General features: G+C 28.9%; 1 protein-coding gene across 2 annotated transcripts; it reads left to right on the forward strand.

The window, feature by feature from the left end:
* Positions 1–11625: 11625 nt before the first annotated feature.
* LOC101255240 (heat shock 70 kDa protein 8) lies at positions 11626–14442 on the forward strand. Of its 2 annotated transcripts, none has more exons than XM_004247315.5 (2): positions 11626–11806; positions 12485–14442. In XM_004247315.5, exon 2 carries the CDS (start codon positions 12505–12507, stop codon positions 14224–14226), a length of 1722 nt encoding a protein of 573 aa, XP_004247363.2. In that variant the 5' UTR covers positions 11626–11806; positions 12485–12504; the 3' UTR covers positions 14227–14442. The 2 variants fall into 2 exon arrangements, with proteins under 2 accessions (XP_004247363.2, XP_069145007.1); XM_069288906.1 differs by having other exon boundaries at positions 11699–11806; positions 12377–14442.

A 14442-nucleotide genomic window follows, 5' to 3' on the forward strand; every position in this document is an offset into this window, starting at 1 on the left:
ACAAAAAAATTCTTAAAATATTAATAATCGGATACATAAGTTTCATCCGACTACATTAATTGTGATACATTGTAAAACTTGTCTGTTGCACTTAATAAGGAATATTAACACAAAATTAATTTTATTTCCCAAAAATAATGCAGGTCTGGTTTTATTCTTCTCAAATCACGTAGATCTGATTTTCTTTTTCGCAAATCACGTAGAACCTGATTGATATCAATCCATACCAATCTTTAATAGCTTCACAAAATCAAAAACTAATTTTTCACTTTCTCCATTAATTTGAAATCCTGAATCTCAAATCTGTCATTGCAGATGATTGGAGAGATGGTTCAATTATATTCAATTGCTCTGATTCTTACAAGAAAATTTGTGTAATTGTGCAGGTTATATCAAGAACTATAAAGATTCCCATATTTTGACATCGATGAGCATTGATTTGGAGGAAGCAATGGATGATCTAAATCTGAATGAAAACAAGGCCAAGCATTTTGTTAGTGATGATACTTATTAATGAGATCAAGCTTAACTTATTGTGTCTGTCTTTTATTATAATATCATATATTTTGTTGTTCAACTTTGTGAACAAATGTCTTTTCTTACTTTTGCTTTTGCAATAACATGATGATGAGTTTAACACGTCGTGTTTTACGCTTGTTTACATGATTGTAGCATTGAAAGATAATGAAAACATCGTATTAACATGACTCTGGATATTACTATATTGTGAAGACATGTGAATCAATTTATTTTAGTTATTATTTTATGTTTATAGTTATGTGTTTTAATGAATATAGAAACGACAAATGATCAAATCGAATTCATCTAATTCTTGCATTTAGCAGTAATTTTTACAAATATATCATAGCCAATAATGTGTATCAATAATTTGTATAAATATATCATTGCAAACTAATGAGTATTTAGTAATAATTTGTATAAATGAATTATTGCAAAATAATGGATATTTAGCAGTAACCCATAGCCATTAGTGTGTATCAGATTACATGTGATTGAAAATTTTCATACCTTATACAATCAAATTGCATATCTTATTCAAAGGAAATCAAACTAAAAATCACTTCATGGGATTGAGAAATATTTACTACAAAAAAAGGGGGTCAGTTTGTGAGAGTTTTTGACCTACACAAAATTAATTGAGGCGGTTTTAGAAACTATCACAATTATCTGTGCCACGAGCATATTGTGGTAGTTTAATAGAACCTCCATTACATCTGTCAGAAAATAAATTTATAATTTATGTTAATTCGTAACCTCTTAAATACGATTTCACAGCTTTAGTAACTACACTATACAAGGGTCTATAGTTGTGTGTTTTAATAGATATAGAAATGATAAATGATCAAATCAAATTCATGCAGTTCTCGAATTTACCGGTAATTTTTATAAATATATCATAGCCAATGATGTGTATCGATAATTTGTAAAATTGTATCATTGCAAATTAATGAGTATTTAGCAGTAATTTGTGTAAATGTATCATTGCAAAATAATGAATATTTAGTTGTAATTTGTATAAATATAGCATAGCCATTAGTGTGTATCAGATTACATGCGATTGAAAATTGCATATCTTATTCGAAGGAAATCAAATTGAAAATCATTTGATAGGATTGAGAAATATTCACTACAAAAATAGGATAATTTTGTGGAAGACTTTTTATCGATTTGTGAGAATTTTTGATTCACACAAAATTAATTGATGTGGTTTTAGAAACTGCCACAATTACCCCACGAGCATATTGTAACGGTTTAATATAATAATTATAAACATGATACATTTGCATAAATCTCACTAGTCGAAGTATCTACAACATTAGGTTGTATAAACATGGTACATTGCATAAAACATAGTCATTGTATTAGATAATTAAATTACAAAAACGAAATAAATGAGATACGTTGAAAATTTGTGCCTTTGATAGAGACAAACATGATAAGGCCGATCCGACTTTTTCCTCTCTTTTTTTAGTGTATTTCATAATATAGAAGTTGAAATCATTCTTCATAAATAAGACTGAACAACATTAAAGAGTGCAGATATATAACACCCAATTGATTTTGATACTGTTTATATATCTTTTTAAATTTGAATACGATTGAAGATACATTATAGACATTGATACATTCAAGAGTGTTTATGCATCAAATATATTTACATTGAATATGATAAACAAAATTGAAGATTCAACAATATTAGGGTTCTGTATCAATATCGTAAAAATAAACATGATACATTGCATAACAATGAAAGATACTGTAGCAATGACGTATCATATCAGTGATAACACTTTAAAAGACAAAGATAGATGAATTCATTATACATAATTTATGAATCAAAATCAACTAGATACATAAAAAAATCTGAATCTTGAATAGAGAAGGGTGTTGAAACGAAGGCGTTATAGATAAATTATAAATCAAAAAAAAATTAGACAACATTGAAAATATGAAGCTCAGTTAGAGAAGAGTGTTTAGTAACATATTCTACTTTTCCCCTTTTTTCTGAGTCTTTCTTAATGGATAATTTAAAACTTGAAATACATATTTCATTGATTTCAAATAACAAACACTGGGGATGAGATCTTCTGTTTGTAAACCTAATTTGAAGACCAGTATCAAACGATGGATCAAAATCCATATGTATCTTTTCATTGTCATGTGACAAATAACTTATCCATCTCTTCTCTTCTATTCCTTTTGTTTTGTATTGCACAATAATTCTTTCTTAAGATCGTCCGTACATATTATTTATAAGTGAAACTACGGAAAAAGTTATAGAAAGCGAAAAATTTGAGTAATTTATATAGTGATTATTGGATTATTAATTTAAGTTACTGTAATTATTATATAGATAGTAAATTTTATTAAATTACATATTTAATTAAGAATTAACTCAAGGAAATTCAAAAGTCAATAACATTTTAATTAAAATGATACAATTTTATATTTAAATAATTAAATATTTTATAATATTTTAATTAATAACAAGAATAAAATCGTAAGTTAACTTTTAATTTTGAAATTTTTCACTTTTAATAGATATAGAAACACACATGATGATTTGACATTTTGTTATCATTTGCGAGGTTTGATTTTATAGTCCACTGAAAATTAGATATTTATTTTTATATATTTCCTTCATTCTAATTTATTTTTCTAATTTAACTTGACGCAAAATTAAGAAAATGAATAAGGCTTTCAAATTTTATGGTCTTCGTTTAAAAATACTTAAAATGTATCAAAATATTATTTAATCTTATGTTTTTAAAATGTCTATGAAAAGTTGAAGTTAAAAAGTTATTAAAAAATAATGAAATATTCTTTTTTTTATAATATATTAAAAAAACAATTAAAACGAAAAGAGTAACGTATTTGAAAAAAAAATCAATTTCTTCCATTTTATTTGTAGGCAGACATGAAAATCATTTCCTCTTTTATCTTTTTTTTTCCTTCTCTTTTCAATTTGTAGTGGTTATATAATATTCCACGAGAAATGCTTTTCACAAGTTATTTTTCCACCCATTTGACAATATATTTAATAGAAATGTCAATTAAAATTTCCACGAAAAATGTGTTTGACAAGTTTTTTTTTTTACACCCTTTTGACGATATAATTAATTTATAGAAAAGTCAACTTAAATTTCCAGTCATAACGGAATAAACAAATTCTATTGGTATACGGTACAAGTTTTGAATTATGGTAATAGCTAACTTTCTTAAAAAATAAACGATAGAAGTAGATATTAATATCCTTTCGCTAAAAGTCTCGAATTTAAGCTCGGTATATGAAAAAATTATATTGAGAATGTCATTCTTAAATTGACCTTATAGTATGTAATTTAAAATTTTAATCTAAATTTTATTACGAATTTCAAATATCGAGTGAAAAATAAATAAAAATAATGACAATTGATAACACAATTTTTTTTTAATACAAATTTGTCCACATGACTTTAGTAGACTTGGGGAGCCTTCGTGTAGTTTTTTCTTTTAGGGTTGAATAATGAATAGAATACTAGTGGATCTTAAGTTAATGTTAACAATAAATACTTAATATATGTACGGATTGATAAAAATATAATGATAGTTATTTTTAACGAGTTAATGATTTGTCCGATAAGAAAATTAAGTAATTGACTTCTACAATTATATAAAGTTATCTATTTTAAAATTTAATTTGTTTACCAACTACTAATTCAATCAAGCACGAATTTAAAAGGTTAGAATACATATCACGTGACACTGCTTGATCGAAAAAATTTACTAAAAAATTAGAAGCAAACATAGAGGTTTTATATTATAAGTGACACTCTTTGAATAAAAAATGCATGTAGATTAGTTAGTTTTGTGTGTTTTTTCCTTTTACTTTTAACCTCTCTTTTTTTTTTGTGTGTGGTGTTCAAGCCTCATTTTTATGTGTTTTTTCTTTGACTTTTATTGTTTAGTAATATTTGTTGTTTTGTACAAAAAAATATTAAGTATTATTAATGAGATTATTTTGAATACATTTTGTAAAAATAAAATTCATCGAAAAGTATATAATATATTTTTTAGAAAATATAATTATATACGTGAATTATTATATATATACACACATATACTGTTTATAAAAAATTTACATACGCCACTCAATGCAATACTTTTATACCAAAAAAGTCAACTTTTTTATGGTTAGATTATCAATTAGTATAATTCAATTTACAACCACCCTAAAGCTTATCCCATAAGAAAAACTCAAATATTAAAAGTCAAGTCTTTTCCATCAAGAATATTCAGCTTTTGGGTATTCACAAAGATAAAAAGAAGAAAAAAAAAAAGTTACAAGTCATAGATAATCTTTTAAAGTAGTCTGTATAATTTATTTAAACGTCTTAATTAAAATTTATATTTATTGAACATTTAAATTATTTAAAAGATAAACTTATTAAACACAAAATGCTTACGTGATAAAATAAGTATACCTTACTTTCGTTGAGCACGTGAATAAGTTCCTATTTCATTTTTTAATTTAGATAATTTGTTACTTTTTCCACACTTGCATATATTAACTAAATTACAATTAAAAAAAAACTCTTAATTGAGAAAAAGCTTTAACACCCCTTTACCCAGTTTTTGTTAAAGGAAAAATCTGAATATGATAAACTTAATTTGCTAGTTAAATTATTGGTTGTGTCTTCCCAATTAAATTTTTCAATTTCATATCATTTAAAAAGTATTTCGATCAAATTTCTTTGCCATGATCCCCGTCACATCCTTTTCTCTACACTCCTTAATTATTATATTTACTAGTGGCGTTCCATAATTAATAATATTATCAAACACTTAAACAAATATTTCAAAAATAATTTTAACGAAACTTTATTTTTTTACAAGAATAATATGAATATAAAATTATTGTCTATCAAATCGTTAAAAAATTCAAATCATAAAAAACTCACAACTTAGAAGAAAAAGAAAAATGGAAATTTGAATTAATGATTGAAAAAAGGGAATAATCAGAAGGACAAGTGTGAATGCAAAAACATTGAGATTAAAAAAAAGATAGAAGTAAGATGATTATCGTATTGTTTTATCAATAATCTTTGAATCAGAAAGAAAAATCTCAAATCAAGAGAAAGTAAAAAATTTATATAAATTAGATCATATTGTTTTATCAACAATATTCTTTTTTCTTCCTATATTATATATATTTGTCACAAACACCTCATGTATTCGGATATATACGTCTTATCTTTATCTTATTCAATAAATAAAAAGATAAAATAATAAGAAAAAGAAGTTCTTTCCATAAGATAAAGTATTTTAATATATAACTTGAATACATAAAATAGTTCATATAAATTACATATTGGTTTGAATATATTATGTGTAGCTTAAATATAGCTCAGATATATAACATATAGTTCGTATACTTTAAATATTAGTGCACCTACACTAATATGCAGTTCGAATACATTAAAGAAATAAAAAAAATTAAATTTTTTAAAAGTAATAGAAATAATGGAAATAAGTGAAACAAAAGTTTGTAATTTGTCCTAAGATAAAACTTGCTTAAGACATAGACAACAAATAAGGGTCAAAAACTAAAGACTGCCCTATTCTTGTAAAATTGCCTATATATTGTTGGGAAAATTGTATGGAATAGCAACGTATTAAATTAAATTGAATGTTATATTCATAGTTTTTTTTATTTGTAATTCGCGACAAACATTTCATGTTTTTTGTCATCACATTTATAAATCGAAAAACAAATAGACAAAAATATACAAATGCATGGTCTATTTGTATATCAAAATATACAAATGCAAGACTCATACGTATACCAAACTATGTAAATAGATCGAAATATACAAATGCAGGATGTATACCGAAATATACAAATGTAGGACATGTATACAAAAATATACAAATAGATCCAAACACATATTTTTTACGTTTATGTATATCGAAATATACAGATTATTAGCAATAGAAAACATAAAATTTGCTATAAAACACAACTATATAAACTATAAGTATAACATACAAATATAATTTTTATGTTGGTTGAACCTAAAATTTACTCAAATATTATTGGATAAATTACTTATTTATACAACTTTATTTATTATATTTTTCATTTTTCGTACCTTTTTGAAATATTTCATAAATCTATTATTTCTCATAATTCATATCAAATACATAAAATTCACCAGCCAAAACTCACGTTTATTATCCCTTTTCGCTCGTCTTTTCTCTCCCTAAATTTACTCCACATTCTTAGCAGTTACAGTTTTCAAATTAATTTGATTTTCAAAAGGATTCTGCCTCTCTCTAGTCAATCAATTTCAAACATGTGAATAGGTAGGATTTTGTCTTCTCCATGGTTGTCTTCTTCCATTTTTTTCCAAAATTTTTTCCTAATACATATGTGACAGCCCATTCATTTAGTATTGGGTTTAATCTACTAAGTTCTTCTAATACTAATATGAGATCTTGGGTTTCATACTCGTCCTCCTCCAAAATGTTAGTGACGGTAGACTTGCTATAACAATGCATTGACAAGGTTTTTATTGCATCCAATGGACCACCACAAGTGCAACAACAATCTGATACATTATCGATATGTTTGAGAAGGTTAAAGAGAAGCTAATCAGATTATTGAATTTTTTTTCAATTTTTTCTTATTCATCTTCTTTGATATATATGAATTCAAATTATTAATGTATCTGGTCACTTTTATTTTTATCAAATTAATGTGTAATATTTTCATTTCAACATTATGATAAATTACAAAAATCATGTTCAATAGTAGCGAGCATTTTTCTATCATCTGTGGAGCTGTTGTAATTATGGGTAGTTATTGATACAAAAATAATATTTATTGTTGTATTATTCAAAATCTGCACTATTAGAGTATGTATCAGATACACAAAATTTACTAAAAATGTATCAAATATACACATATGATACATTGCAAGTTACTAATCTAATTGTAATCTATTATTTATATCATGTTTAAGTGTTGAAAATTTTTTGTATCATGTTCAACTAGTGGGCATTTAGCATCAAATATAAATATCTGTCAGATTATATAGATTATCAATTTATATTGAGCATAGTAACTCTTTTGTTATCATTATGTATCAACTAAATATTAATATACTTTGTTACTACATTAATTTGAAATCTTCTACCTATGATTTTTCTTCTTTTTTTCACTCCACAAATTTTTCCGTAGTTAATTTCAAGTTATTCAAGAAGTAGATTATTTCAATCCTTCCATTTTCAAATTCTTTTTTAAAAAAAATATTTTAAAAAATTACTGAATCCTTTACTCCCAGTCTCATTATGGAATAGAGGTGAAAAAACGTTGTTAATGCATAGAGTTCATCTTGAAGTGTATTTGGAATGGTTTCAGAAATTGCTAATGGCGATCTTGACACACTTCGTTCCGATGGTTCTTCAATTTTTTGGACTTACTTTCAATGTATCTCGCCTCTTTTGATTCATAAATTTGTCTTTATCACTGATTCGATACATCACTGCTACAAAAACCTTTGTTTTATTCAGTATATCGTGTTCATTTTTAAGGTATTAATACATAACTCTAATGTTGTTGAATATCAATTAGTGTTTATCATATTCAATATAAATGTACTTATACATAAACTTTGTATTATGAATCACACACCAAAAAACATATTATTTGGAGCAATCACATGCATAATGTCTTTCTAAAATATATATATATATATATTATTTTCCAAACAAAATACGATATATAAATAACAATGTATCATGTACTAATTTTTTAGGCATGATATGTAAATTCGAATTCATACTAAACGTATCTGATACATATAACAATTATCAAACAATAACGTATCGGTTTCAAACCTAAAATCTTATGGGCAACAATTTTTTATTTAATGTATCAGTAGATATACAACACTTGTCAATTTAAATTGAAAGAATCTTCATGATGTATTGTTTCTAAAATTTTATTAATTTTGAATCAACATGAAAGGATCTTCAGTGAACTAGGAGAATAATTTTGAAGCTCAAAAATTTTAAATTGCTAGAATCAAATTAAAAGGATCTTCAATGAACTAAGAGAAAAAGTTTGAATCTCGAAATTTTCAACAATCTTGAATCAAAATTGAAATGATCTTCGATAAACTTGAAGATTCACAAAAGAAATTGTTTGTCCAACAACGATTTCATCAATTTTGTATCCTTCACAACTCACCTTGTTTATCCAAAATTTCGACAATTTTTTTTAATCAAATTTGAAAGGTTTATTCGCTGGATAATTAGGGTCTAAGAATTGACATTTTAAATATCCTGCAGGTTTCATGTCACCTTTCGTTGGCAAATATAAGAAATGTACTTTTAGAGGATCTAAATTGATGTACTATCACATGTGCATACTTTTAAGTTAAACGACTTAAATCATCTACGGCCCCTTAAAGTTGTCCACATATTTCACCTAGACACCTCAACATATTCATTTTCCTATTATACACTTCAACCTTAAAAAATAAATAGCTATCAAACATTTTTCCAACACCTAATTAAAAAATGAAATGCGTGCAACACACACGCAATTGATGTGGCAAAATAACAAATTAAACTAGGACATGTGGCATTTTAATTTAATTATCTTAAATAAATAAAATTAAAATATAAAAAATAAAATAGTTTCAACCACGAAAAAAAAGATGAAAAATCCATCTCACCCCCACCCACTCCAAACCTCCCCCTTCTTCTCTTTCCCTTAAAGATAACCCTTGTCCACCATTGTTGTTGTTCATCTAAAAAAAAAGTGAAGATTTTAACATATACTAACTACGAATTTTTCATTTTTGTTTCTACTTTGTTGTGGAAGAAGAAGAGGTGGTGTATGCGGTCTCCATTTTTTCTGGTAAGGAGATGTGGATGATAGCCTTCGTTTTTTTCAGCAAAAAAATATGGATAGTGGTATCCATTTTTTCGGTAAAAAAAAATGTCAAGATATAATTCTAAATCTGAAAAATTAGAACAATGACAAGAAGAAAAAAAATGAAGAGGTGTCCTTGTGTATGATAACGCTGGGGTTCATCTGCTCCAATTGAAAATTACTATTAAAAAAATAAAAATATGATAAAACAACATATTAAGATTTGGAATGTAAGTAATAAAGTGATGTTTGGATTTCTTATTGCCTTGAAATTCTTAGCAAATTTAAGTATAAACCTAGAAGAAGTAAATTTGTAAAAAATGTTAATGGTGGATTGTTATGAAGAAATAGGAGTAGCAGGGATGGTGCAATTTTGAAAGGGAGAATTTGAAAAGATTGTTATTTTTTTAAAAAAAAATAATGAGAAAAAAAGTTTGAAAATGTGTTGATTAAATGATTCACGCGCTCAATAAGGCGTGAATCACACTTTTTTATACATGTGCACGACGTGTTTAAATGGTTCAAATTCAGAATAGTCCAGATGTTCAATAGGTTTAAGTCCTAGTTAAAGTGTTTAAGTAAATTATACAAACAACTTTAAGGGGTCGTCCATTACTTAAGCCTAAGTTAAACCCATGGATAAAGAATTCTGCCACCAGATTTGAAAATGCAGAAAAATTGTTCTTCAACAACTGGTTAGGAGCACCAAACTCGAGAATGTTTTCTGCATCAAACAAGACATATTTTATCAAGCAATACAATCTGTTACGAACAATATTATTTGTGTATTCTCATTTATTTGTCTATGTATAATTGGAAGTAAGAATATACGTAAGAAGATCAAAATATTCATTATGTATCATATGATTTCTTTAGCTAATCGATGAAACAGGGAGAACAATGAACATAAATAAGAATTTAATTTTTTATTTTTTTGATTTGTTACAATAGACAATAATTTGGAATAGAATAGAGCAATTTATGGGATATTAATTTAGTTTTAGTTTTTTCCTCTTAATTAGTGCGGATACTAGAAATCTTAATTTGATTTTTCAATTTTTTCCCATAATAAGTGCAACAGATTGATGGATAATGTATAAATGATAATGTATTTGGATCTTTAATTATGTATCCGTAATACCTAATAAATATGAAATTTGTGTAATTAAAAAGAAAATAGAGATAAAAGGTAATTTAGATTTTGCACTATGATATTTATGTAAGTTATACAATATTATTTAGGGCAACTTTCACATATAGCAAATAAAAAATTCATATTTGTATGCTATAACAAAGTTTGCATGATTGCGCTCCATAACAAACATAGAAAACTGTATAATTCGTCATATATATACAGTTGAAGCAAATTGTATAAAACGAAGTGTATAAAATAAGAAAGAGAAAGACAATTGGGCAGAGAACTGTATAAAAACGAATTGTATTATTAAAAGTGTATAGAATGATTATATACAATTTGAATTTGTATAAAATAAGAAAGAGAGAAAGACAAAAGAGACTTGACAAGATTGAATCGAATTGTATAAAACGAAAAAGAGAGAAATTAGATACAGTTTGAAAATTGTATAAAACGAAAAAGAGAGAAAGACAAAAAAAACTGGGCAGGGGAGTATTTTTATTGTATAATTATAAGTGTATAGGACGAAAACATATTTACTTGCATGTGTATATACAATTTTCTCACGCTTATACAAACAGAAACACAATTTATACATTTCGCTTCTGTTTGTATAAGTGAGAAAGGCGAGGGTGGCGAGCGAGATTTGGGAGAGTGAGGAGCGAGATCTGGAAGAGGGGAGAGAGAGGAACAAAAATATATGTATTTATACAATTTTCTCTGCTTTATACAATTAGAAACAATTTTTATACGCTTGTGTTTGTATAAAAAGTGAGGAAGCGAGCGAGAGATTAGAGGAGAGTGGCGAGCGAGATATTTGGGAGAGAGGCGCCTGACAATTTTTTGCAAATGTTTGCTATGGAGCACAGTTAAATCAAACCCTATCTACTCCATTTATTTGAGGTTATTAGTTTGCTATTACATATAATTTTCCCTATTATTTACTATAAATCCAATAAATTTCACAGCCTTGGCCCACTTCCTTTCTTCCCCTGGCCCAAATCTACATACCATTTTAAAACGGGTTGACCCGACCCGAATTACTACCGCCTTCACGACCCTTCTCTGTCTCTCTCGAAGGTCTAGAACATTGGGCATTTCATTCGGTTTCTTCAAAATAGAACTTTCTGGCTCTTTCTCATTTACTCAGCACTTCTCTATAATTTTCGCTTTGATCTCAACTTCACTCTTCATCTTCTCAACACCAACATTCTTGCGTACTCAAAGTAAGTCTCCATTCTTTTCCTCTCCCTGTTTTAACAGTAGGTTCTTCTAGTGCTGAAACTCTGGTTTCATTCATTCTCATCTTTCTTTGAGTTTAATGAACACCCTTTTGCTTAAAACTTAAATCAACACAAGAAAGATTTGATTTTTTTCATTATGAATGTGTTGTTTTCTTTTTTTGGTTGCTTGATTGATCAATGTTGGTTCATCTAAATGTGAAGTTTCAGTTTTTTTCATGTGGGGTTGATTATTTTAGTGTTTTTATTAATTTTGTTTCACCTATTTAATCACAAATGAAATTGGTTGCTTCGATTTTGGTGGGCTACTTGTCAATTCTATGCCTTATTTACTGAATGCAGAAAAAAAAAAGATGGTGGTGTATCCATGGATGGGGAGTACTAAAGTTGGAATTTTGTTACAAACTGTTATTTATGCTGTTTATATAATGAAATAAATATGTCATAGTAGAAGTAATGAAGCATTCTGGTTCTGGATATGTAGTTATCCGGTTCTTGAATGTTAAGTTGTGCATATTTTTCGAAATTTTTAATTGAAGAGTAAACTATATGTAGGAAATGCCTTTGTGTTAGACTGCAAGATTGGGTCAAAAGTTTGTAATCAAGCATGAGAAATTGTGAGCAACAATTGAATCAGTGGATGTGTGTATATTGTTAATGCAGGAGTTCTTTAATCTGTATTCATGGCTGAACAAGCATATACTGTGGTATCTGATAGTGAAACAACCGGGGAGGAAAAAACGTCATCGTCTTTCCCTGAGATAGCAATTGGGATTGACATTGGTACATCACAATGCAGTGTGGCAGTTTGGAGTGGATCTCAGGTGGAGCTTGTCAGAAACACGAGAAATCGGAAATTGATGAAATCATATGTCACCTTTAAAGATGAGGTTCCTGCTGGTGGTGTTAGTGATGAACTGGCTCATGAATATGACATGTTGTCTGGGGCTGCAATCTTCAACATGAAACGTTTGATTGGTAGAGTTGATACAGATCCTGTGGTTCATGCCAGCAAGAGCCTCCCCTTTTTGGTTGAAACTTTAAATATCGGTGTCAGGCCATTTATTGCTGCCTTAGTGAACAATATGTGGAGGTCCACTACGCCTGAAGAAGTTCTTGCCATCTTTCTAGTTGAACTGAGAGCTATGGCTGAAGTTAAACTGAAACGTCCAGTGAGGAATGTGGTTTTGACAGTTCCAGTATCATTTAGCCGATTCCAGTTGACCCGAATTGAACGAGCTTGTGCCATGGCAGGGCTTCATGTTCTAAGATTGATGCCTGAACCAACTGCAGTTGCTCTGTTATATGCTCAGCAGCAACAGCAGTCTGGACATGAAAATATGGGTAGCGGGAGTGAAAAGATAGCTCTTATATTCAATATGGGTGCGGGGTATTGTGACGTAGCTATAACAGCTACAGCAGGTGGTGTTTCGCAGATCAAGGCCTTGGCTGGCAGCACGGTTGGAGGTGAGGATCTACTTCAAAATCTGATGCATCACCTCTTACCAAACATGGATGATCTATTCTCAAGCCATGGAATCGAAGAAATAAAGAGAATGGGATTGCTTCGAGTTGCCACTCAGAATGCTATCCACCTACTCTCATTCGATGAGAGTGTCCCGATTGATGTTGACTTGGGAAATGGAACAAAATTATCTAAGGTTCTCACGAGGACAGAGTTGGAAGAGGTGAACAAAGAAGTGTTCGAGAAATGTGAGGCTCTGATAAAACGCTGCTTGCAAGCTGCTAAACTAGAAGCAGAAGATGTACATGATGTCATAATCGTTGGTGGCTGTTCCTACGTTCCAAAGGTTCGGAACATTGTCATGAGTATATGCAAAAGACAAGAGCTTTATTCAGGAATGAACCCGCTGGAGGCAGCTGTACGTGGTGCAGCCCTGGAAGGAGCAGTAGCTTCGGGAATTAGTGATCCGTTTGGGAATTTGGACCTGTTAACCATCCAAGCAACTCCATTAAGCATTGGCATTCAGGCTGATGGAGGTGACTTTGTACCAGTTATTCATCAGAACACGACAACACCAGTAAGGAAAGAACAGATCTTCACTACCGTCCATGATGACCAAGCTGAAGCATTGATCCTGGTTTACGAAGGCGATGAGAAAGCTGCGGAACACAATCATCTCCTAGGCTATTTTAAGATCAGAGGAATACCTCCAGCACAAAAAGGTGTTCCTGAGATTAGTGTGTGCATGGACATTGATGCTTCTAATGTCCTGAGAGTCTTTGCTGGCGTAATCGTGCACGGGACTCAGCGTGCTCCTATGCCTTTCATGGAAGTAAGGATGCCTACTGTTGATGATGGACATGGCTGGTCTGCTCAAGCTCTGCATAAAATGTATGGATCCACTTTAGATTTGGTTACAGTAAAGAAAATACAGCATTGAGATTGCTGAATACACAATAAAGTTATAAGAGACATATTAGGTGTTGTTAGTAGTGAAAAATGTGGCAACTATTTCATGTAAATATGTGTCTTGTTTTATATTTGCCAGAGAATAATCTTGGTTGTGAGTGTTAAGAATAATAGTATAGCAACTCGTGTAACTCTGTCTCGAGAGATTTAGAATTTCATATTTTGCAATGTATCCTCTTTTTAATAA

This window comes from Solanum lycopersicum, chromosome 9, assembly GCF_036512215.1.
Source record: "Solanum lycopersicum chromosome 9, SLM_r2.1".
In the NCBI taxonomy this organism is placed as follows: Eukaryota; Viridiplantae; Streptophyta; class Magnoliopsida; order Solanales; family Solanaceae; genus Solanum; species Solanum lycopersicum.